Genomic DNA, 25485 nt, shown 5'->3' with positions numbered 1-25485 from the left:
GAAAGGCTACATAGGAACCAATCTTGGAATAGCTCTTCTGTCAACCTCTTCCTCGAGTATCTGCCGGAATTCCCTTGGTGGACTGCTTAGAACATGAAGACCTTTCGAAGCATTTGCTGCTAGCCTTGCCAAAGTATCAGCAACCCGATTGCCTTCTTGATGTGTCGACGATTTTCAGTTCTCAATCCAGTTGCCTCATTCCAAACTAACGCATTCTCCTCTACTTCCTTGTTACAAACAACTTGCTCCACAACTTTGCTAGCAACTTTCAAAATAACTTGGCGAAACCCTAAAGGCTGCGCTTGTAGCAGCCCAAAACTTCGCCTTCAGCACTGGGCAATTGCCAATATTTCAGACAAAACCCTTTCAATCACAATCCCATTTCTTTGTGGATTACCCCACCAACATTGGCCCATCCTAAAACCTGTTCATAAGCTCCATATCAGTGTTGATTTGTCACCAACCTGGTGGAGGAGCTTCCTAATTAACCAAATACCAGGCTCTGCCATCATTAGTTCGATCTACAGCATTCTCCCGATATATCTCTTGCCAATATCGCAAGCAAACATCCCACCTGCTCTCGTTTTCGTTAAAATTCTCATAAAAATATTCTTTTGTTGGTGCCACACCACAAACACCAACAGATTACTCTGTTGTTCCAATAGGGTCGGAAGCGTGTAAATTATTGTACTAAAAAATCACACAAAGTTCAATTCCCAGGGAAGAGAGGTGGATCACAATGATCTCTTAAATACCAAGTCTTTCCTTAGTCAGAATATCCCTTCTATAGTAATTTAATAGCACAATTAAATACTACTATTATACCCTCAAATATTGAAAGAAAAATAGGACAAAAAAGAACACAAGAGTTTTAACGAGGTTCGGTAAATTATACCTACGTCCTCGGGCACTAACACCAGATGATAACTTTACTATCTCCAAAATATTACAAACAAATAGAATTCCTTAAGAATTCTCAAATGGGAGAAGAGAGAAAACTAAGAGAGAAAGATTGGTTGGGATGGTTGAAATGAAAAATGAAAAGGCCTATTTATAGTTGAGGTTCAGGGACTAACTTGCAAATGGCCTAAAAAATTAGGGACCAAAATTGCAATTATCCCTTCAACTTTTCAACATTCGGTGCAACTTGCTCAACCTTTTTAACAAGTTGCTTCCTACCTTTGTTGACTTTCCAACATACTCAAAACTGACTACCCTATATGTTTGCATCCTTAGCAAAGTAGCTTGGGTCCGACAACTTTCGAAATATCCAATCCTGCAATTCCACGCTTAAAACTCCACCGGTCTATCTTGTTTAATCAGCCTCATCTATATAGGAATCGCCTCAATGCAGCCACGAAGAACATGATTAGCATCTTTAATACTGTTTCCACAAAATCCGCAACTTGAGTCCAAAGCCATATGTTTTCTAACACTCTCGTCCACGAGTGAAACATGGCTAGCAATAGCTTGATAAGCTAATTTGATAGTGAATTTCCGTTTTTTATCCCACTTCCAACCAGGGAAGTCTTCTACATCGCTATTGGATGGCGAGTAGTAGTAGAGGTACAATTAATCACCGATATTGGGACATGTTGATCAAACCGGCTCCATTCCCACTCACCCGATGTAGTCACCATAGAAGAAATTAGACAGTCCAAACGCGATACCTGCCCAATGTTAAAACACACATAGACCAAGCTATTATATCCTTCAATCCACCTATCTCCCATTGCCTATAGGTTCCAAATGATACCATCTCGAACGTCACTCCACACTCGAGCAACTCCTTTCCAAAGCCGAGAGCAATTTGAGCTTTGAAGAATAATAGGGAGATGTCCTTCCCACTTGTACTTTGATCCAAGTACCTGTGCCCATAATTGGCCCTTCTTTTGTACGAAGTTAAAGTCTACTTTCATAAGAAAAGACTGATTCTGAAGCTCCACCCTTTTTAATCTGAGACCTCCTTTGCTAATAGACATACAGACTCCAATAACACTAAGCTCCGCCATCTTTACAACATCTCTTATGGCTCTCGACCCATTGGGTGAATTATTTCTCCAACCTTTTCTATCTTTCTATCATCAACATTGAAAAATGTAGAGTTCTTTTGTTTTTGTTCTTGATTCGGTATGCAATTGAGATAAAGACACTCGAAGGCAAAACCAAAAATTTAACACAACAACTATGCTTTTAACCAATTGAATGTTTTTTTTAGTACAACAATGATACAAATTGAAACTATCCATGATATAGATGAACACTCAACCAATAAACATTGAAATTTGGTCTATAACAACAATTAACTTACTTATTTCGTTATATATGTTTGATATCTTATTTTTAATTATTTTTATATCACATTTATATTTGTTGAGTAATATTTCTCTTGTGTCTTATCGATAGAAATGTTTGGGTATTTATACATGTGGTTATTAGTACTATTACAGCTCATACCAGGGCCGCACTACTTTGCCTTGATTCTAAGGCATCCGATATTAACATTCTTCATCCCTATTACTGACAATCACTACGAACTCCAGGTGTGATGAACACGTGCCTATGGAGCATGCGGTCCTTTCTGCTTTTGAGACTGGCATTCTAGGCGGGCTCCGTACTTACTGGACACATGTCTGGATGACTTCCGGTGAATTCCTTGAGCTTATGGGAAGTGAGGCTACGATCTTCCTTAAGTTCCTGAGAGTTGGGTCCACGGGCTGGTCCTGCGAGTTGGATCTGTAGCTTTGCCTTGCGAGTTGGTTCGCCCTGTTATCTTCTCATGGTCAGGTCACGGGTTGGATCCTTTGTTGAACTCGAGTCTCAAGTTATCAACGTATAACAGTATTATATAATCATGTGTTGTTTAACATCGTTTTTGTTCTTTGATGTTGGTGTTTAACATTATTAAATTTATAATAAAAAGGAAAATGTCACCTGTCCATGACATTAATGTAATTAAAGCATCATATATTAAAATTTAAAATTTTCTTTTCTTACTTGTAACAAAATTTTATGTCAAAAAAATTAATAATTTTTATGTGGCAGCCCGATGACTATAAAACCCAAAATTGGAACTTTTTTTTTTATTGAATGGATAGTAAGTATGAGTCTATGCCCATCCCATGTTGAATGACTATTTTTAATTTGACCTCGTAAACATGAGGTCAAATTCTTGGAAAAACGATGAGTCACTTCCACTAGTTGTAGTAGTTTTACTTAACAAGTACGATAAGAAGCCCAAAGTTTCAAGATAATGTAATAAAAAATTGAAACAAAAAGGGGGATTCTTTACCTGTAAAAACAATCTTCCATGTCCAGAAAAGTGCAAAGTGCAAAACCCACTGGCTTTATTTTATTTCTCAACCAAACATTAAGGCACAACATAATTTTAAAGATTATTTTTTAATTTTATCTATGTTAAGGGTTATAGATTTTCAATGTCTTTGGCATTGTATTTTTGGGTTTATACTTAATTTTAGTTTTAAGATTTTGTTTTCAGAATTTCAGTGTTTGACCAATTGATTGAATACCCACGTTAGGATTAAGTCACAGGAATTAACTACTGTGGGTATAAGGCAATGATTTGCTCTTAATAGTGGTGTGTGAGTTGTCTCCCCTCCCACCCTCCAAAAAAAAAAAACATTATCTCTCATCGTTGAAGAGGGTTTATGGACCCCTTTGTCAATTGGTGGAAGGTCATTCACACAGTTGAACAGTAGTGTCAAGAGCCACAATCGGTCTCGACGCTGTTACATAGAAATATTTGAAGAGTTTGTACTTCGTTCACCATGGAAACGGGAGAGTTTGCTCATGCGAGATTTGAATCTATGACCTATAGCATATAAATTATTTATGGTTAAGTATAACACCACTTGAATTAATAAATTTTGATAAAAAAAAGTTGTTACCAATCAACAAAGCTGTCCTCCCACCCCCTTCAGGAGCATATTAATTTTAGGTTGAGTGTTTATAACTCTCAATATTCTAATATATTAATTTTAGGTATAATGACTTATTTAGTTCTCCAACTTTACAAATAAAAAAGTTATTTACCCATCCATTTAATTTTTCGTCTCTTTTAACATTTAAACTTGTATTTTTTGTCAAATCACCTCAAAAATGATAGAAAAGTTAACATATGTTAACTTTGCGGACGCAACATTTACATGGCAGTCCATGTGTATACTACATTAGCAATTAATTAATTTTTTTATTAAAATTTTTTTATATTTTTAAATAATTTTAATTTTTTATAATTTTTTTAAAAAATAATTAATTTTTGATGAAACATACATGTGGATTGTCACGTTTATGCCACATCAGCAAAATTAGCAAATGTTAACTTTTTCATCTATTTTTGGGTGATTTAACAAGCAACGCCATTTTAGGTGAAAAATTAATTGGACTAAAATGATTTTTTTTTATAAAGTTAGAGAGTTAAATAAGTCATTATGCCTTAATTTTATTGACTTAAAAGATGCATTAACTATATTTTTTTTGTATAAAGATTTAGTCTTAACCAATTATGTTTTTGTCAAGTTTTGCTATTAGTCTTGTGTAAAGTTGTAGATTTAGTTCATGTTCTCCAATTGGATCATTTTTAAACCCTATATTTTTTGAAATTTGAAATTTTAGCCTTGACACAAAACGACAACCATTAAATCCATTAATTGAATTTTTTAAGTAATACTCAAACCCTCTCTATAACATCCCCATTTGTTTTCCAAAATCTTAGATGTTATAAAGAGGAGGTTGTTATACACCTATAACAACATTAACGATATTTGATATTTACATCATGTTTAAATTTTTTAAAATTTTAAAATTTTCAAATTATAATATATTAATAATATTAATTAGTGATATTTAGATTGCATCTTTAATAAAATTTACATATGTAATTTCATTGACTAAAGATTATTTTCATTTAATAAAACATTATTAACATAATTTTATATAAAATTTAAATATTTTATTGAAATAATATCTTAATTAAAAATTATTATTTTTATTTCACTTAAGAATATAATTAAATTTGTTAAAATTTAAGAAAATGGGTTATTAATAGAGAACTCATTTAATAAAGAGTACACTTCATACTTTATGGCAGCTAAGGTATCGATTGTACAACAAACTTGGTTATTATAATGAAATGTTGTTATAAATAGTTGATCGAGATTGAAATAGCAAGCTGATGACATTACAGTTTAGTAAATATTGAAATTTCAAAATTTAAAAAAGTGTGAAGACTAAAAAAACTAAATTAAAAAATAGGGAATAAAATCACTAACTTATAAACTAGTAGCATTGCTTAATATTTATTTTATTTTACTACAACATATGTAAGTCAGCTTCATCCTTGCTATTGACCCAAAAGATATTGGGATGATGTAAATGTAGGATGGTTTTTTAAGTTATATAGAGAGAATGGAAGAATGATTGGGAATTAATTAATGAAATTCAACATTCAATTGCCTTATAGTGGAAGAAGCGTATGATTCGTGCTTTCCATTAAAAGCTTCTTGCGCTCTAAGCACTGAAAATTCTACAGAATGCTTGCTTGCTTACAGAATCTCAGTTTCACATGGTTTTCTTTCTTTCCTGTTGACTTTTTCAAAATTTACATACATATGCTGTATTGCTAACTAAGCAACACAGTTTTCTTTTTCATTATAATAAGTCCATTCAAGGGCAAGCAATGGCAACATTGACAAGTTAACAACAATAAGATTATTAAGACTTGATTATTTATATGATTACATTTGTTGGATTCCCAGCACTCTATTTCTGACCCTCCAAAACTAGATTCATTTATGCAAAATGTATGATTAAGTTGATGATCATGACCTTTTAACCCCATGATTCTTTTTTCCTTTTTCTGTGACCCAACGGCTACAAAATAAAATACTAAAAAAAAAAGGAAAGAAGGTGTGTGTGAGTCAACACAAGGCTGGCTAAAATGAGTTTCAACGCCTAACCCCATTAACATCATTCTTCTACAATGTTAAATGCTTTTGCTGAGTCTGTCGCAGTCAGGCTCGAAGCTCGACTCTCTATTTATTGAAGTTTAAAAGTTGAGCATTAATGCCTCCGTTTCCTCTTCTCGTGTCTTGCATCTTGCCGTCTCCCTATCATCTTCCATGCATTTTCTAACTCAGTTTAGCAATTAAAATAGTTGACCTTTATTATTATTATTATTATTATTCTTATTGCAACATGTTATTTTATTATTGTTAATGGAGGTTGTATTTGAGTCTGAAATCTAAAATGGTCTCTAAAATAAAAAGGTAAATTATGAGGAGATCCGATTTTATTTAAGTCATTAGATATTATTATTTTTAAATGTCCAGTTGGTAAGCTCTAAGCAATGGTTTGATGATTGATATGGTGAACCAATAACCATTAATAAGTAGAAGAACATACATTAGATCTAAGTTAATCTAATGATCAATGCTGAAAATTAATGAAAAAAGTTGTTTAAATTTTGATTCGTATATTCTTAACGTTCAAAGTTATTTTATAAAGAAAAACAAATTATAAAAAAAGAAAACTTTCAAATGAATTAATTACCATTTATTAACTTTTTTTTTAATTGAATACCCTAAAAACATTAACACTCATCGGATTCTAAATAATGAACCGTAGGGGGAAAAATGCATGCGTATAAATGTTAGTAGCGAGATGGACTGAATCGAAAGAGACATTGATGCGGCACCTATTATTATGGTACTATTTTTCCCCTTTAAAGCATCGCTGGCGAGTTCTCATAAACTAACGTTTACATAAATTAAAGTGATTTGATTCAATAATATTATTTTACCAAGTCAAAGTTATTTCCTATTAGAAAAAAATAAAAGAATTAGGAAATGATAATTCTTTATTTTATATACGAATACTAGTTGTTACAAGATTTAAAGTAAAATAACTTATCAAAATTATCCTATTTTTACATTGTTAGTGTTCATTAAATACTTTTAAAATTTTGTGTTAATACATAATGGTTGAGGTTGTCTTTTGCCTTTTCCTGTTTATGAGCATCCTTGTTCTATTTATAAGGCATGGTTTCTCGATTTAACGTATTAGGAGACTATTAAGTGTCATTTACAAGACACGTTCACCTTCTTAGGCTGGACACCTACCTCGAAACCTATCTCCCCCAGCGAGGTGGTGAGAAGGTCATGCCTTGCATGGTGTTAACGACAGGCAATTTGTGACATTGAGAGGTGATAAGGCTAGGTAATCACCTCTCGTGAGGTGGCAAGATGGTGAGGCGTATTCTATGAAGTGGCAAAATGATTGTCGCAAGGTGAATTCATGGTCGAGCGAAATGATCCCGCGAAGTGGTGAGGCATGGCACTTCGTAAGGAGGTGAGGGGCTCAGGGCGAAGTGCCCAGGTGGTGTTGGCACTTAGTGAGGTGGTGAAGGACTTGACTCGGGGAGAAGTACTTAGGTGGTGTAGGCACTTAGCAAGGTGGTGAGGAACTCGGGGCAGGGGCGAAGCCAGGACAATTTTTTAGGGGGGCCGAATGAAATTTAAATTTTTTATAGTCTATATCTTTATAATTTTTAAAGGATTAAATTAAATTTTTATAATTTTAGGGGGGCCAAAGTATAATTTTACTTTTATTAATTTAAAATTATCAAAAAATTTAAATGGCTTAAATGGCATATTTTCATTTTAGGGGGGCTAGGGCCCATGCCAGCCCCCCTAGAATTGCCTCTGACTTGGGGTGAAATGCTAAGGTGGTGCAGAAAAATTTAATCTTTATATTTTAATTTGGTAGATTTTAGCCTCTCTATTTTTTAATATTAAAATTCCAATCCTAATTAAAATGTAATTATCAAATCCATTAAGTTTAAATTTTGTTTTTTTCTTAAATCTTATATGAAAAATATATTATAAAATGTGTAACATCGTGCTAGTTTATAATTTTCACATGAAACTCGTAGAAAAGCCACACCATTTACCGTTTGAATTAGGATTGAAATTTTAAATTTTGACAAGTATAAAGACTAGAGAGAATAGAGATTAAATCCACAATTCACGCATAGAATGAGAGTAATGACATAATTTAACATAATGAATTTAACCGTGTTGTTTAGGTTAGAGACTAAATTTTAACAAAATTAAAGTATATGGAGTAAATCCACAAAATAAACATAATACAGGGACTAATAGCAAATTTTTACAAAAGAAAAAGCTGAACCGTACCGGAGAAATCAAAGACTGTTGAGGATGGCGCCAATAAAGCTCACCGTCACCGAGGAGCATTGGCAGCGCCGTACCAGGTACATTTCCTGCCACTTCATTGCCAATACCCACGTGGCTTCTAACCATTGGTGTTAATGGGTGTGTGCTCTGATTTGCAATTTTATAGTTCTAAATTCATATGTTAAACGAGGGAGAAAATAAAGAGCAAAGTGTGGGGACAAGGCGTGCTGTAGCTTGCAGCAATTATTAGTCAAATAAAAAAATTTTAAATTCCATAAAATATAATTCAATAATTAAATAATGTGGTTATAAACAAATACCTATGAAGTGCCGTACGTTTACTTTGATTGTAACCAACATCCATGGTAAAATTTTAAGTTTGATTTTTTATAATTTATAAAATTTTATATTAATAATGATAATTTTATATTTTGATTCTTTAAAAATGGTAATTTTTTAAAAAAATTATAAAGATATAGACTATTAAAATAATAAAATTATATTTTTATTATTATAAAAATATACAATTTAATCCCGCACCTAAAATTTTTTTTTGACTCCACCACTTATTATAACTAATAATCGGCTATTGTAATTAAAAGGCAAATCTTTCCCAATAACTGGTGGGTATCGAAATTAAATTATATATTTTTACAATAGTTAAAATATAATATCACCATTTTAATAGCATATATTTTTATATTTTTTTAAAGATTGAAGTAATTTTTTATTATTTTTAAGAGACCAAAATACAATTTTATTATTATTAATTTAAAATTTAAAAAATTTAAAAATTATAAAAGATTTAAATTAAAATTTTACTATTTTATGGTACTCATAAATCCCGTACAATCAGCAAATTATTATTATTTTTGATATATTCTAGGCTTAAAATAGCTCCTTGTTTGTATGGTTACGACAATGCTCCCTCATTGTCAGTGCCTCAATGGGGACAGCTGCCTTCGGTAGCATATATGGCTAGGGTGTTAGACCAAACAAAAAAAATATCACTTCGTATTATGAGTAATTTATAGATTTAATTTTCAAATTTTAATTTTAATCCAAACATATTCATTAAATGAATTTAAGTTAAATTATGTTAATTTCAAAATTTTATTCGACATAACTTTGTATTATTACACAATATTTTATGAAAAAAATCATATTATTTTAATTAATAGATTTAATAGTTATTGTTTGAGTCAGAATTAAAAATTTAAAATTTTAAAAGTATATATTGAAATTGGCCAATTTGAAAAACATGATCTAAATTTACAATTTACGTATAATACGTACAAGAATGAAACTAGAAATTTATTTTTGGGGAAAAGATTAAATTATATTTTTAAAAGGTTAAAATATAATTTTATTATTACATTAATATATTATTTCATAATTTTTAAAGGGGCTACAAAGAAATTTCGCTAGTCTTGCACCTTTAGTATTGTCCTTGAATATGATTAATAACAAAATTTGACCTAATATATTAAACTATTACCGTTTAGATTAAAAATCAAATTGAGGTGCATTAATTTAGATAAGATTTAATTTAATATACATTATTATAGGATCCGAATTAAAAAATAAAATAAAATACATTAAATAAAATTATATTCTAAAGTTGAATTGAAGTGAATGATTAACGAAAATATAATTATAATATGGTGATTGATTGTTTGTAAATTTGGAAAAAGATAAATGTATTTAGTGTAAAAGCAAGTTGGGTCACGAGAAGTGTAAGCGTAAGTAAGCGCTTATTTTAAGAGAAAACAGCCACAATAATGGCTGCGCCAGAGGCAGGCTCCTAGCTTAAACACGAGGACAGCTGGTTGCCTGATAGTGATTTCCTTCTTCCAAGCATTGCCACCATCATTTAAATACTACCGATTTTACTATTTCCAAATTTAATCACTATGTTATTATCTACCTATATCTTATATCAAGATTTTCAAAATTAAATTGAGTGGATGAATTTATAAATTAAATTTTTTTTAAAAATTAAACTTTAAAAATCAAGAAAAATATTTAAAAACACATTTAAATAAAAAAATATCATAAACCTTACAAATTTAATTAACAAAGTTAACTACATTATCCAAATCCAATATTCATCCAACCTATTGCAATTTTTTTTTAGAAAGAAACAAAGACAAAGGAAAGTCTAATCCACTAAGAAGACAACATTACCAGTTTCAACCTTGACCTGGCGAAAACCTCTGCTCCAAGCAAACATAAGACCCTCATCAATGGCCCTCGCCTCAACTTGAAAAACATCCGACTCACCTACTTCCATTGAGAAGCCAGTCAACCTGTCCGAGGCAAGAGACATATGAGTCAGCTATCAATATTCAACTTAACCCACCCTTCCGTCGGTGACTGCCATTGCTTCGTAGCAACCTAACTACTCTTAAAACAATCCTTTATCCTAGCACTAGAGCAGCTTCTCGTCCAAGCTACACTAGTTGAGATCAACTCCTGATCTACTGCCGCTCGTATGCTTGAAAATAAAGTCAACAGGTTATAGGGAGCAGGGTTGGCCATTCTCCTTCAACCAGCACAATGTCCCCCCTCGTCAAACTCCAAAGGAGCCAATTGTCAATCGATGTTGCAAAGAAAGAAATCTGAGTAGCAGCAGGCACGATGTCCCTCCAAATCCGCGTAGCAAAGTGACAATCTCGCACCGCATGCAATGCCGTTCCTGAGGACTCGCCACAACGTGTGCAAAAGCTTTCATTCGTCATACCTCTACGCCTTTGCTCTTCATTATTAGTGTGGTAAACGTAAGAAGACTCAAACACGCTGTGGAGCGTGAACCTTCTAGGTTTTGAGACATAAACTGCGAGAATTTGTACTAGTGTCAAACAAGCAGCCATAGGTTTCAGCAGTAGAGAAACGACCCCTCGATGTCCATCGGGACCATCATCAAGCGATAGAGGCATTAAACCAACAATTTGATTGACAATGCGTGGAGGCAAAAGGCATTAAACTATTATATCTTGTTATTTTTGTACTTTAGTAAGCTCTTAATCTATCAATTTTATCCATGAAAAAATATTTTGAACTTTTAAATTAATTTACATTTTGCACTGACGTGAAGTTGACTAGATTACATAAAAATAAAATAATGGTTTTTGAAAATAAGATAAAATAATATTTTAAAAATCTTGAAATTTCTTATATACATAACACATAATCACTCTTTTGAAAATTCTTATTATTCTTTTAAATCTTATGTTATATTGAAAAAAGTGTATAAAATTTCTATGACATCAACAATAAATTAAGATAAGAGGCTAAAATTTAAAATAATTTTACTTTAATATTAAAACCAAAAGCTTTATGGGTAAAAGACAGAGAATAGGGGCTTATTTAATTACAGAATAATTTAAAGACTTATTTAAAGAAAGTGTAATAATTTAAGGGTTTTTTTAGTATAATAGCCAAAACAAATATAATACTAGTTATATGAGAATATTTTAAATTTATTTATTTTATCTCCTCTAAATAGGGACAAATTTAAGGGGGTTTGCCTTTGTAAATTTGCATTTCAATCCTTTTGGAAATTTTAAATCTTTTATTTTGATCTTATGATTAATGTTTACAAATAAAATAAATTTGTGTTTCACCCAAAATTTTCCAATTTTTTTAAAAGTTTGATTTATTTTTATAGAATTTATAATATTTTATGTAAGTTTAGTAACATTTTTAGTTTAAATTTTAAAAAAAAGTAATACAAAGTAGTTGATTAAGTTTTAGTTCGATTGGCATGGACATTATTGTCAATTTAGGAAGATGTGAGTTTAAGTGCACTAAAATACATTATGCTTCTATTTATGAGTTAGTGAAGGACTATTAATAATTTTAGATATTGTGTCAAAATAATAAAAAATAATACAATAGGTTTTAAATATATTTGTAAAGATGGACATGAATAATGTAAATTTATAAATTTAATTTTAATAAAATATAATATTATTTGGTTAATTAAAATAAAAACCCAAAGGAAGGGGGTTGATTCTAGTTACTATATTAATATACCTACCCTTTAACCCTTGAAAACTATAATTATGTTTTCCCGTGGTTGTCTATGGTGGAAAACGCCAAAGTAAGAACAAAAAATAAATAAAAAAAAATAAAAAGAGAGAAAAAGAAAACCTTTTCATCTCTCTCACCTCACCTCACTTCACCTCACCTCCATCTATCTCTTCTACCTCTAGTCTCTGCCTCTCATATATCTATTCTGCTATTTGTCGCCTTCTTTCGGAGAAAGAGGAGTGGACGGAGAGGGGGGGAGAAGTGAAGGGAGTGAGAGCGTTTTTCGCCGGCGGCCACCGTTGCTTCGTTTTCCAGAGATTCCTTTCGGATGTTTCCTTCAAAGGTCGCTTCCTTTCCACGGCAAATTCATTTTTGATACGGAGTTGTATTCTGAACTTGGCTTCTTTACTCTCTAATTGTTCCTTTTGTCCCAACTCTGGCGGACCTAAAAGAAGCCTTATCGTTCTTCCTGTCCTCTCTCTCTGTAATCTTAGCGGATCGTTTTTATTTCAAATCTAAGAAGAAGAGGAGAGGCTCCAGGGGGATTAACGGTATTAAGATGCTTTGGGTTATGCAATTCTCTGGGTTCTTTTCAGCGGCAATGTTGATGATTGTTCTATCTCCTTCATTTCAGTCATTTCCACCAGCTGAAGCCATTAGGTCCTCTCATCTCCACGCCTACCTCCGGTTACCCTCATATCAGGTGTCCTCGTCAACGTACTCACCGCTTGACCGGTTCTCTTTTCGAAAAGCCTCGGAATTTGGCAATGCCGACAAATGTCGCTCCACCGACCATAAAATCACCGGCGTTTGCGATCCTTCTTTGGTCCACGTGGCCATCACTCTTGACGTTGAGTACCTCCGTGGCTCAATCGCCGCCGTTCACTCCATTCTCCAGCATTCTTTGTGTCCGGAGAACGTTTTCTTCCATTTCCTCGTCTCTGATACTGATTTAGAAACCCTGGTTCGGTCCACGTTCCCTCAATTGAAGTTCAAGGCTTACTATTTCGACCCCGCGATTGTACGGAACTTGATATCGTCTTCCGTTAGGCAAGCGCTTGAACAGCCGTTAAATTATGCTAGAAATTACTTAGCGGATCTGCTAGAGCCGTGCGTGCGGAGGGTGATTTATTTGGACTCTGATCTAGTTGTTGTTGACGATATCGCTAAACTATGGAGTACCAACCTAGGTTCACGGACAATCGGCGCACCGGAATATTGCCACGCCAACTTCACAAAATATTTCACGAGCAGTTTCTGGTCGGCCGAACGGTTTTCAGGGACATTCAAAGGGAGGAAGCCGTGCTATTTCAATACGGGGGTGATGGTGATAGATCTGGTGAAATGGAGGAGGGTGGGATACACGAAGCGGATCGAAAGGTGGATGGAAATCCAAAAAACCGATCGGATCTACGAGCTGGGTTCGTTGCCGCCGTTCCTGTTGGTTTTTGCGGGACGCGTGGCACCCATCGAGCATAGATGGAACCAGCATGGGTTGGGTGGGGACAACGTGAGGGGAAGTTGCCGAGGCTTGCATCCGGGTCCCGTCAGCCTCTTGCATTGGTCCGGTAGTGGCAAGCCATGGGATAGGCTTGATTCCAGACGGCCATGCCCACTCGACGCATTATGGGCACCTTACGACTTGTACCGACACTCACATTGAAACCATAGCCAGGGATTGTCGCCGGTAAATTCCTACCAGGACTGTTAAATTTTTTTTTTGTTATCTTCTATTTTTGCCATTTATTCTTTTGCAGCTTATTTACAGTGATTTTTTTTCTGTACTTTTTATTTTATTAACTCATTTCCCAGTCCATTTGTATTCTATTGTTTCTGGCTACCTGCTTCCTGATAATAAAATAAAAAGAACAGAAAAGAAAATGAGAGAGGAGATATTGAATTTGTTACATAGTTATGCATAATTAACTAATTTTTCGGACTGTTTCATGGACACTGGAGTTGTGGCTAACTGTAGTTTTAGGGTTTAATCATAAATTTCATCCCTCCCTCTGTTTTAATTCGTTAAAATTTGGTCCTTGTATTGGTAAACATGTGAACTTTAGGTCAGCGATATTACCTCGTTTGATTAATATGTTCAGTTTTTGGTGTAAAGTAGTACAAGGAGTAGATTATAGAGGAACTAAATATTCAGGTTTTTGTTTTTGGTGAAGGAGATGGATAGGGTTCATAATTAGAGCTTGTTTCAGAGTTAACAGTTCGGGTTTCTCTAGGTCCAAACAGAAGCGAAACAAAAATGTCTATTGCTTTCTGTGGAGGAGGCAATCCACGTGGTAATAATAGTGGCATCGATGTGGAAAAGTACAAAAATTAGAAAAAGGACCAAATTGTACATAAATTAATATTTAAGATGAATGGCATCCTGGCTGTTGTCGGCCTACTTGTTGGGTTTCTTCTTCTTCCTAATAATCATCTCTAACATGGACTTTGATCTGTCATTTGTATTTCCCTAAAATACCCTTGTCCTTAGGTACAATGGAAAGGATCAAAGAATCAAGGTGGTGTTAAGACAGTGGTAGGCCATTTTGGTTAAAATATGTGGTGAACTGTTTTAGGTAGGGCACTTTAAAAAGGGGGGGGGTCATTGCAGTATATCACTCTTGCTGTGTTGGCTTTATAAAAGAGGATAAAGAACCAAACTGAGAAATGAAATCAGCAGATTTTTTTACATGGTTTGTAGGTGGGACTGGTGGAATGCATTGGAGATGGGGGGGGGGGGATAAGTAAGGCCATGTGATTGTTCTAAATTGCTACTTGATTTGATTGGTACCCAAATGCCAAAAGTGACCGAATAGAGAGGGGGGAGGGGTGTGTGTTTTGCGGTGACATCTCCACAACTAATTTTAGGCATTGGAAGTATCTTTCATGGGGGTGTAAAATTTCTTTTTGGTTTCATCGGTGCAATACTTGTTTAGCTCAGCGACTTCCCACACACTGTTTCTTTGTGTAGCTAAAGTGGAAATTTTTATTTTTCTTTTTCTTTTTTAATATTCCAAATAAAGTAATATATGTACATGCGTTATTTATACATACAAACATACTTGGTTGTTTAAATTATTTGTAATGATTAATAATGGGGGCTGGGTTTTGTAAATGAAAGCTCGAGATAGTGAAGGCATCGAACGAAAACGGTGGCAGAGAAAGAGGGGACCCAGATGCGATGGTAGCGTGGGAAATGTCCAAAGTAGGAATGGGGGATGGATACCTTTAGCGCTGCCACCACATGTGGCCAGTTGTTTTGAGTTATTTGTAGAATGAAGGCTTCATCATACAGTTAGTCAGCAGTGTATGATTTGCTCCTTTTGGGTTCATCATGTTGATTTCCATCTTAATTTTGCGTCTGTCTGTCTGTCTATCTGGCTATGTGACATCAACCTCCATGCCATGCCGCCGCTTTCCTTCCTATCTGGTCTCAACAACCCAAAACAAATTTATTCATTTTTTTGTACACTATCTAGGATTTAAACTTTGTATTTTTTTAAGTTAAATCACAAATTTAATCTTAATCCAAATGTTAGTAGTGATTAGTCCAATATATATATTTTTTTGAAATTGGTATAAAACTTGACCTGGACAGAGCAACAACTGCTGCAGGGTGTAGATGGCTTTTGGTGGTGAAATCATAAAAAAAGAAGGATGTGACAGTGGAAGGTTTGGATCTCAATTATTCTTATCACTTGTTTATAAATCATTGGTGGGGAGTAGAAGTAGAAAACCCTGGACGATAGGATCAAGCTAACAATTTCTATACGCATCGATTAAATTAATGTTTATAGGTAGAAAAGCTAATGCAAGTATCTGATTTGATGCGTGTTTAAAAAACGTGAATTGGGACCAACTTTGCCTTTTCTGCCATTGTTCTTGGGAGTAGGTTATTCATGTGGATGGAGCTGGTGGGGGCAATTGGGAATTTGCCCATTTCTTTCTTATGTAACAACCACATTAAGAATTGGAATCCATTTTACCAGAAATCGTAACTTGGTTTCGTTTCGGAATCCAACAGCACCCCAAACCCAAGGTGAAAATGTCCTTGTTTGGGTCCATAACCACGAAACAACAAACCGACCCCCAAGAACGGGGTCTCACCAACTTGCAGCAGTTTTGATGGCAATTTCAACCACGTATTCCCCAGAGATGACTTCTAATAGCGGCACCGACAAAACACATTGGTTTTTCTATTTTGGTTTTAGCTTTTAGAAGCATGGGTTTGCCTGCATCTGCGTGTCAGTAGTAGTAGTAGGTTCAAAATGTTCCTTTTTCTCCCTAAAGCAACCATTGTTTAGCTTATCTAGCTGTTACAATGTCGTATTCTTTCTCAAAACTTAATTCCTTTGGACTTATTATAAAGAATCTAGACATTGATCAACATTTTCGTGTAATAAATATAGACAGCAGAGGTAAGTATTATGATTTACTAATTAAGTGAGCTCATTCCTTGCCATGTTACAACAGAGATGACCTGACTACTTTGGTTTACCCAGCAGGCTGTCTGAAAACTATGTTGAACCATTAATTTTGAAAAGCAGGGCGTAGTTATGGTTTTAGAATGAACAAATCTCAAACCAAATTACATTCAATGTAAACCGACATATTGGATGGTCCCAAACCCAAACCCAAACCCAAACCCAAACATGCGTTTCTGCCAACTATAATTCCGCAAAACCCTACTACAGTCTCCTCACCCAATGATTTCAAACTGTAAGATGGAATTGACGAATACAGTACGGTCGCAAAAGCAACTGAATGGACTCTCATCTATCTGCTGATGTTTCTGAAACTTAATTACTCAATCATCATCCTCATCCGAAATTTAAAAAATTTTAGGCAAAAATATCGGGCTCAAAATATCGGCTGAATTTCAGCTCCAAAAGTTTAAGCTGGTCCAACATATTTTCAACTTAATTTGTACCATATGAAAATCAAATATACCAAATATTAAAAGATATGTTCAATTTTTTATATTTAAAAATTTCATGAAATAAACAATATAAATAATTATATTCTGAAAAAAAAAATAAAGGTAGGTCATATTTTAGATGAGCTTAGTAAAATTTGAGGCTTATATTTTAAACGTGACTGACCTTAAAAAATTATGTATGATATTAATACTATATATAAAAGTCACCCAAACTATAAACCTCTTTACTCAATAATATCAATAACAACAAATTAGAAATTTGGATATTTTATAGGTGTTGTGAGAATTATGACTCAATTATTTAATTCTTTCTATTTTGGTCCTTTAACTATTAATTTTTTTGATTTAGTCACATAACTTTTTGAAATTAAATATTTTAATCACTTTCTATTTAGCTAAATGGAAGTCTAACATGAGCTTTGTTTTATTGGCCTAATAACTAATTTAATACTCAAATATTTGCACATTCTATTAATTTGATTCTAAATCTAAAAAGTTCAACAAATTTAGCCGTCAATATTTATAAAATTTTTCATTTTAGTTCTAATTTTTTATAATTTGTATTTACTTTTTCTCATCAACCGACCATGTGAAAAACCCATAAAATAAAGCGGTTTTTAATTCAATCTCTTTTGATTTAGTCTCCTCTTTTTTGTTTGCTACATTGTTCATCTCAAATGCCTAATTGAAACCCATAAATAAGCTTAAATTTAACAAAATTATAAATCTAGAAAAATGTCTGGGTTCACAACACAAACTTTGATAACCTTACTCTTTACTACAAAGATAGTACTAGTTTCAGACTCTAGAGTTCTCATGTCTTTAATATTTCCAATTTTGTCAATTGAATGGAAGAAAGAATAGAGTGGAAGATACTATTGAAAGTCATTTTGGTTACAAAAAATTTAAAAGTATCTTTATATTTACATTTTTAAAATTTTAATATTTTTAAATATTTTTTATAATTTTTATAATTAGGACTAAAATGAAAAATCTTGTAAATATTGAGGGCTAAATTTGTTATTTTTAAAATTTAAAATCAAATTGATAGAATGTGTAAACATTAGAAAGCTAAATTTGTTATTAGGCCAATAAAACAAAATCGGCGATAGACTTCTATTAGGGAATTAATGGAGAGTGACTAAAATATTTAATTTTAAAAAAGTGAGTGGCTAAAATGAAAAAAATTAATAATTGTGTGACCAAAATAGAACGATCTAAATTCTATCCATATAATTTGGTGGGAAAATATTTGATACACTCTCAGTGCACAAGTCCCATGCACCATGAGTGAATAATAACATAACACATCATCATTAAATAAAATAAAAATAGTAGATGACTTATAAATAAATATTAATAACTTTATTTAAATATAATTAAATAACATAACAATTATAAATAAATGCTAAAACCCTAAATTTAAGATTCTAGACCTTAAACCCAAAACTCTAAATTCGAGAATTATTAATATTTATTTATAACTGTTTTCCGCTACTATATATATTTATTGTTATTTTAAATGTTATCATTCATCAATGGAAACCATTTTAATGAGTTGTATAAATATTTATATAATTTTACTAATTCTAACCATTCACTTTCATACTTATATACTCCACTTCAAATCAATAATTGTATCAATGCAGATCAGGCATCAATTCCACTATTATTAAATGAACATAAGAGCTTTCAAATTTTGATAAAACGTTGTTAACCTACAACTCTTTAGAAAAGAGCTTATTTGGTTTTTGATTAATGAAAGCTAGTAGCATCTTCTAAAGTTAAAAGGAAAAATCAAATGTTAAGAAAACTGGGAATCTATTCTGTCTGCCTGAAACAAGAGAGAACTGCAGAGATCATAAAGGACCAACATTTGTCGTAGGAAGAACGAAATCCTTTTCATGGGTGCCTCCTCAGAGATTAGATACTCAATGTCTCTAACCTGTTGTTTCATAAAAACAATATAACAATAATCAGTATATTAATCATAAAAAAAATTAAGTTAGAATGTACTGAAACGTAAGAATCTGACCTTGGAAATCCTCCATGAAAGAAGTCCCCTTGATCATATTGTCTAACCAAAACCGATGGCTCATAAATCAATTGATTGACAGATGAATCATCCAGAGATGAAATCGGGTTTGAAAGCTCAGAAACATTAACCCCTACGTTTCTGTACAAATGTTCTACATTTGAGGTGGGAACATCATTTTGGAATAACAAGTTTGGTTGAGAGAGATCATTGGTAGACAACTCAGTTGGGAAACATTGAGTTGAATCTGGAACGACTGAGTCATTGATGGTACATGGTTGTGGGGTGATCATGAGATTTTGCATCGGAAGTTGATTGCAGGAACTGCCTGTGGCTGTGGGTTGTTGAAATTGGAGGTTGAACTGGTTAAATGAAGAAGCTTGGCCAATGGAGGGATTTAGATTTACATCTCTGTTATCAGCCAAGGGTTGACCACCTCCCTTTCGAAGATGCAAACGATATTTCTGCAATTTGTAGGTAACTTCATTTATTGATCAAATGATGCTATGATTCTTGAATACTGTATATATATAGGATATGTTTACCTGAAGATGACTAGCAATATTTGCTCTTGAAAGACCAGTAACATTCATAGCTTGCATACGCTCCAAAATTTTCTTAGGAACAGCCTCTGGAAGACAAGTGATAAGCATATTAATTTCCATTAATGAATGGTAAAGATATAGCAATAGAGAATTGTTCATACGTTGACGTAGTTGATTTACAGCAATAACAAATATGTCATGGAGCTCTTGTGTCCAAATCACCCTTGGCTTCTTTGCAGTGGTGACTTCCTCGGATAATTCCCCCTCGTCATCTTCATCATCTTCATCTTCATCATCATTTTCTCTTGCTCGCTTCAAGATTCTTCTCTCTCTGGCAGGCATTTGATCAACAGCATTCTTAGCTTGTTTTAATAGCAATGTCCTGCCAGTAGCATGAATGTTCCCACGCAGCTGCTGAAAATCTCCCAAGGCACGTTGTCTCTTGCGAACAACATGCTGCCAAATGAGTCGAACCGCTTCCATTTGAACTGGTTTCACCAAATAATCACAAGCTCCATGGATTATACCTTTCATAATAACTCCTTTTCCATCATCCGAAGACATCACTGTGCAACATAAACATGAATTAATATAGGTTGATGATAAGAAGGAAACTGTTAACATGTTTATTTATTTTACTTACTAACAACTGGCAAGTCCATCTCTAATCCAATGATCTCAAGAAGCTTCAGTCCATCCATTTCAGGCATATGTAAATCACATAGCACAATATCAAATCTGTTCTTGTCTTCTCGAAGCAAAGCAAGGGCGTGTCTTGCCAGCTGACATGTGGTAACTGAATTCACCCATTAAAATTAGAAACATATCTTGACAGTAATCTAATTTCAACCAAACATTTTTGAATTCAGAAACCAAAACTATGAAACAAGAAACCCTAAACAAAAACGCATTATTGAAGTCACAATGAACAAGATACATGCTTAAAAATACCTTCATAAGAAAGCTTTCGAAGCATTGTTTCCAAAACAAGGAGACAAGTCCTGTTATCATCAACAACGAGAACCTTCAAACCAGCCGGAAAGTCACCATCAAAGCCACCATCCATTGCATTAAAGAAGCAGACAGTGTAAGTAGTAGCAATAACTTTTATTCCCACAACATACGTCATTTGAAAAGGGTATATAAATAGTCTCCATTTGATATGAGGTAGTTGGGTTTTTTGTTTACTGATTCCTAGAAGTGAGATGATAAAGATGATTAGCGAGTGACTAGGGGTTTTTTCTGCGGAAAGTTGTTGGATATATTGTTTGATTTTTTCTTGAACTAGAGATGAGTAAAATAAGAGGAGCGACTGTCTAGGGTTTGTTTGATTTGGTTCGTTAAACAAGGGGGGGTAGATGGAATCTAGAGTGTAGAGGTGTTATCGGCCAACGCCGACGATTGTTTTTCCTAATACATGCCCTGCCTTCACTCTTTCATTTATTATTATTTTCTTAAATTATTTACAACTTTTCATCAATTTAATCACAATGCATGGTTTTAAAAATGATTTTAGGATTTTGGGTTGGAGATGCCTGAGGGATGTCTTACCATTCATCCAATAACATGCAACTCACGACATCTGTATTATACGTGTAATATATCAGCTGTGAAGTTTGGATAATGTCGCCAATTATATAACCCCTATCCTATACATTACAAATTTTTATCACCGTCTCATCCATTTTAATCTCAACATTTCTTTGGTTTGAAATCAAGGGTAATTTCTAATGTAAATGGAGCAAATTGTATTCTTTTAGTAATTAGAAAATAAAAAATTCATATTATCCTTCTAAATTAGCTCCCGCATAAAATGTGGGGTTCTGGATACCTATGAAACTTGTAGTAGCATGTCTGGCTATAAAATTCATAACTGTGTTATGAGCTCTAGGAATATAACGGATACTCCAATTCCTTTGTATCAACTTGTGGATAGCTCGTAGTTCCATAAAATAACTATCAATAGCTTATCCATCCAAAATTATTTTCACCAAAAGGGCATTATCGCATTCAAGTTCAACCTGACAATATCTATTATCCCATAATAAATGTAGCCCTTCTGACATTGACATTACTTCAATCCTAAATACTTCGTCCTTCCTTAATACCATCGAATGGCCATGTAACCAATTTCCATCAGCATCTCTAATGACTCCCCAATTGCAGCCGAGAAAAATATAATTTAACTCTTAGTGTAGGGGCTTCTATAATACTTTTACCAACTATTATTTATTTTTAACTAAATGCTCAAATTGGGCCCAACTTTTTAAAGGTTATTCATGTAAGGGTCAAATCTTTCAAAATGTTCATATATGCTAAACATTTATTAAAGAACTTACATGAAAGCCAAAACTTTCAAAGTGCTCAAATACGAGCCAAAAGTTTTTGAAAGTGTTCTAGTAAGAGCCAAACCTTTTTAAAAGTGTTCAAATAAGAGCTTCTCAAATACCGTATATCAGGTCTAAAATTATGATTTTATTATTTTCTTTTATTTTTAAGCAATATTTGATTCAACTGTCGTGTATTTAATTCTAAATACGTTAGAATTAATCTAATTTTTTTCTCAGACTAGACTAAAGTGCATGAAAAGTTGAATCCTAATTTCAGCATTTAGCCGTTTTTTATAAATAATTTTTTATTTAAGTTTAATTATAACATATTTTAATATAATAATTATTTTTAAAAAAATTAAAATTGTAAAATAAATTGCCGAGTCAATTGGATTTAAATAAGAGAAATACTCAGTCAATGAATATGCCTAATAAGCAATAATGATATAAAATAGCTTACATGATAACTTTTCTAATAAGTAATAATGATATAAAATAGCTTATATGATAAATTTTAGAAGGTATAATGTCAAAGTTAGCCTTTAATGTTTATATTTTTTGTCAATTTGGTCTTCTTCTTTTTTTTTGTTGAATTAAATCTGGATCTCAACCTTTTAAAAAGAGTCAAATTTGATCATCTACCTTTTGAAAAATAGACAAAATGATGTGTTTTTGATGGAAATACCAACTAAAATATTAAATTTTTAATGTGGTAGACTACATGACAATCCATGTGTACTTTATGCTACTTTTTTGAATTCTTATACTTTTTATAATTTTTTTATAATTTTTATATTATTTTCTATTTTTATAATTTTTTAAATTATTTGTTGATGTGGCATATAAAACAAATAATGTCATATTAACTTGAAGTCCATGCAGACTACCATGCAAGTTGTCACGCCAACAATGTTAAAAAAATAATATTTTAGTTAGCATTTCCATTATAGAAAAGTAATTTGACTTTTTTTGAAAGGTTAACGACTAAAATTAACTCAAAAAAAGAATAATGGCTAAATTAACAGAAAATGTAAACATTGAGGACTAAATCTATCATTATGCCATTTTATAATTAGATGCCTACAATAACGACAACAAACTAGATATGTAAGTTTTTTCTTTATAATTAGGGATGGAGAATGGAGCTAATTGGGATCAAAATCAAGCTCTCATGCCTACAATATAGTGCTCTTGCCATTAGGCCAAGAGGTTGTTGGCAACTAGATATATGTTAGTTATGAAATATTTTAATACGAATTCAATTAATTATGATGATATTCAACTTTGATTATCATTCGAGTATTTTTATTAAGTTGATTTAAATAACAATATCTGTTTGATATTAAAATTTGTTGATACAAGTATTTAACAAGGAAGGAGATAGGAGGCAGGGTGGTGATGACAAGAAGGTCGGTTCACCTTACCAGGCAAAGAGTCAAAGTAAGAGTAGTAATGAGAAGAGAGCTAAGGGTAGGAAAGGAAGACTGTATGCTGGGTAGAATGCTTGAGGTTGTTAAAAGGGAGAGAAGATCCTTTTATCATCATGTTTTGGGGTATATATAAGGGAGGATCCCTTTGTTCGGTAGTTCCATGTCGCCAACAACTTTAGGATATGGTGAACTTGTAGTCGGCCAAGTGGTAAGGCTATTACACATTGGATGTTGTCAAGTGTAGTACTGCTTTGACACTCCCTTTACTGGGTAATGTGAGGTTGTTAGTTTGAGTGGTCCTCTTTTAAGAAATAAGTGTGTACCTAAAAAGCGAGTGGCCTCATGAAGAGCCCACTATTTAGTAGGCGGCTTAGTGGAGGATGAAGCATGCAAGTGGCTAGCCACCCAATGACCAATTGGATGGTGTAAGGCGAAAGGTTATCCATGGGTGCTTCTAGGTTGCTTCTTGTGATGTCACATGCCCAAGTTGGGGTAGGGGTATAATAAAATTCTTCAAATATCTAATTTTTTTTTTGTAATAAGAGATTAGGTAAACCATTTAGTTATCACCCAACTTTTCATAAGTTTTCATTTTAATCACTTGTTAATTTGGGGTTGTCGCAACCAATTTTAGTTGAAATTCTAAAAACCAGCTTGATGATATTTCAAAACATAGAAATTTTCTATTTATGAGAACACAAGGGTTTTAAATTAAAATAATAGTCGCCACTAATCTTTTTTTTTACTAGATGTGATCGATCACCTACAAAATTACATTTTATAAAGAAATTTTAAGACCCTTTTAAAAAAATGACAATTTTAAGGTTCACATCGAAATCCAGAGAAATATTAAGTTTAAGAATTTGGTTACGCATAAGGAAGGTTATAGCACCCCTACAACGCCCAAAATTGATACCTCGTTAATTAGATGTTATCCAATATTTCAAAATTTCAAAATATGAAATCTAATATTTATTTGTAATTTATCGAAGTATTCACATATAATAAAATAATTTTATTTTCTGGGTGAATTAAAATCTCATAATGAAATGATTTACCATATTTTTTAGTGTCCATGAAAAGACTGAAAATTTATCTTTTATTAATAAAAACTCATGAATTTACTCGACTTGAAAAAAAGTATCCCGTTATTAGTAAACATCAATAAACTCCCCCCTGAAACAGCGAAGGATTCATCGTCCAATAAAGAGGACTTTTTTCTTTCTCTGCCTTTTTTCGATTTAATTAAACGGGTTGTGGATGGTGAGATTGAAGTGGCCGAATGGTTGTTGGAGGTTTGAGGGAGAGGCTTTAAGTTTGGTTTAGGGGTCAGTTGGGAGTTGATAATGGTGAAGATAGTGATTGAGGTGGGAGCCTTGGTTGTTTGGGGATGAAGTTGGGTTAGTGAGGTGCCAAGGAAGGTTTGGTGGTGGCTCAGATATGCGGTGGTGATGGAGGTAATGGGTTAAGGGTGCAGTCGGATGGTTTTGAATCTTGAGGGAAGCTGAAAAAGCATGCTTTTCTTGCTCTGAATTCATAAAAATGCAGCTAACCTCCTTTTGATCTATTTTTGGATGTTGCTATATAAGAGCTTGGAGAGAAGGAGCATGAGCTCCTCATAGAGCTGCGGTGGCATGGCTGTGCTGGCCTTGTGCGGAATGGCGCCGAGGAATGTACTGCTCTAGGCGGTTGTTGCCAGTGTCCTTGTGCAGGTAACTGGCCATTTGGAGGACATCACCTGTCTCAACAGTTGTGTGAAATTTGGGATGTAATTGTGTAAACCTTGAGAAATATGGGGGCTGTTATTGTATATTTTGAACTTTTTATTTTTTTAATATTTGTTAAAAATACTTTATAAAAGCAAAAAAAAAAGAAACTAGTGGGCTTAAAACTTATCCAATAATAAGAAAAATGGTTTAAATGTCCAATTAACTCAAAATTATGCCAACTATGACTTTAAA

At 33.2% G+C, this 25485-nt stretch overlaps 2 protein-coding genes across 5 annotated transcripts; one reads left to right on the top strand and one right to left on the bottom strand.

The window, feature by feature from the left end:
- The first annotated feature begins 12278 nt into the window (after positions 1–12278).
- Positions 12279–16226, top strand: LOC107954257 (probable galacturonosyltransferase-like 7). Of its 4 annotated transcripts, XM_041096644.1 has the most exons (3): positions 12305–12591; positions 12883–13935; positions 15367–15772. In XM_041096644.1, the coding sequence occupies exons 1-2, from the start codon at positions 12577–12579 to the stop codon at positions 13909–13911; spliced, it is 1044 nt and encodes a 347-aa protein (XP_040952578.1). In that variant the 5' UTR covers positions 12305–12576; the 3' UTR covers positions 13912–13935; positions 15367–15772. The 4 variants fall into 4 exon arrangements, with proteins under 4 accessions (XP_016745251.1, XP_040952578.1, XP_040952575.1 ...); XM_016889762.2 differs by having other exon boundaries at positions 12279–13935; XM_041096641.1 differs by lacking the exon at positions 15367–15772 and adding an exon at positions 15861–16226 and having other exon boundaries at positions 12305–13935.
- A 2630-nt stretch (positions 16227–18856) lies between these two features.
- LOC107956667 (two-component response regulator ARR2) lies at positions 18857–21172 on the bottom strand. The gene is made up of 6 exons (XM_016892248.2): positions 20716–21172; positions 20408–20560; positions 19926–20330; positions 19765–19850; positions 19220–19683; positions 18857–19129 (listed from the first exon to the last, which is right to left on the bottom strand). Exons 1-6 carry the CDS (start codon positions 20891–20893, stop codon positions 19108–19110), a joined length of 1308 nt encoding a protein of 435 aa, XP_016747737.2. The 5' UTR covers positions 20894–21172; the 3' UTR covers positions 18857–19107.
- Between the last annotated feature and the right edge of the window lie 4313 nt (positions 21173–25485).

Source organism: Gossypium hirsutum, chromosome D07 (genome assembly GCF_007990345.1).
Source record: "Gossypium hirsutum isolate 1008001.06 chromosome D07, Gossypium_hirsutum_v2.1, whole genome shotgun sequence".
Lineage (NCBI taxonomy): Eukaryota > Viridiplantae > Streptophyta > Magnoliopsida > Malvales > Malvaceae > Gossypium > Gossypium hirsutum.
This window is presented reverse-complemented; position numbering and strand designations above follow the sequence as displayed.

What these genes read in the sequence shown, in the direction of transcription:
- LOC107954257 (XM_041096641.1), top strand. Translation starts at nt 12,808, where the DNA reads ATGCTTTGGGTTATGCAATTCTCTGGGTTCTTTTCAGCGGCAATGTTG.
- LOC107956667 (XM_016892248.2), bottom strand. Translation starts at nt 20,893, where the DNA reads ATGACGTATGTTGTGGGAATAAAAGTTATTGCTACTACTTACACTGTC. An exon ending in ATATTGCTAGTCATCTTCAG is followed by an intron (nt 19,684 to 19,764) that starts GTAAACATATCC and finishes TACAAATTGCAG; the next exon opens with AAATATCGTTTGCATCTTCG. An exon ending in TTTCATGGAGGATTTCCAAG is followed by an intron (nt 19,130 to 19,219) that starts GTCAGATTCTTA and finishes ATGAAACAACAG; the next exon opens with GTTAGAGACATTGAGTATCT.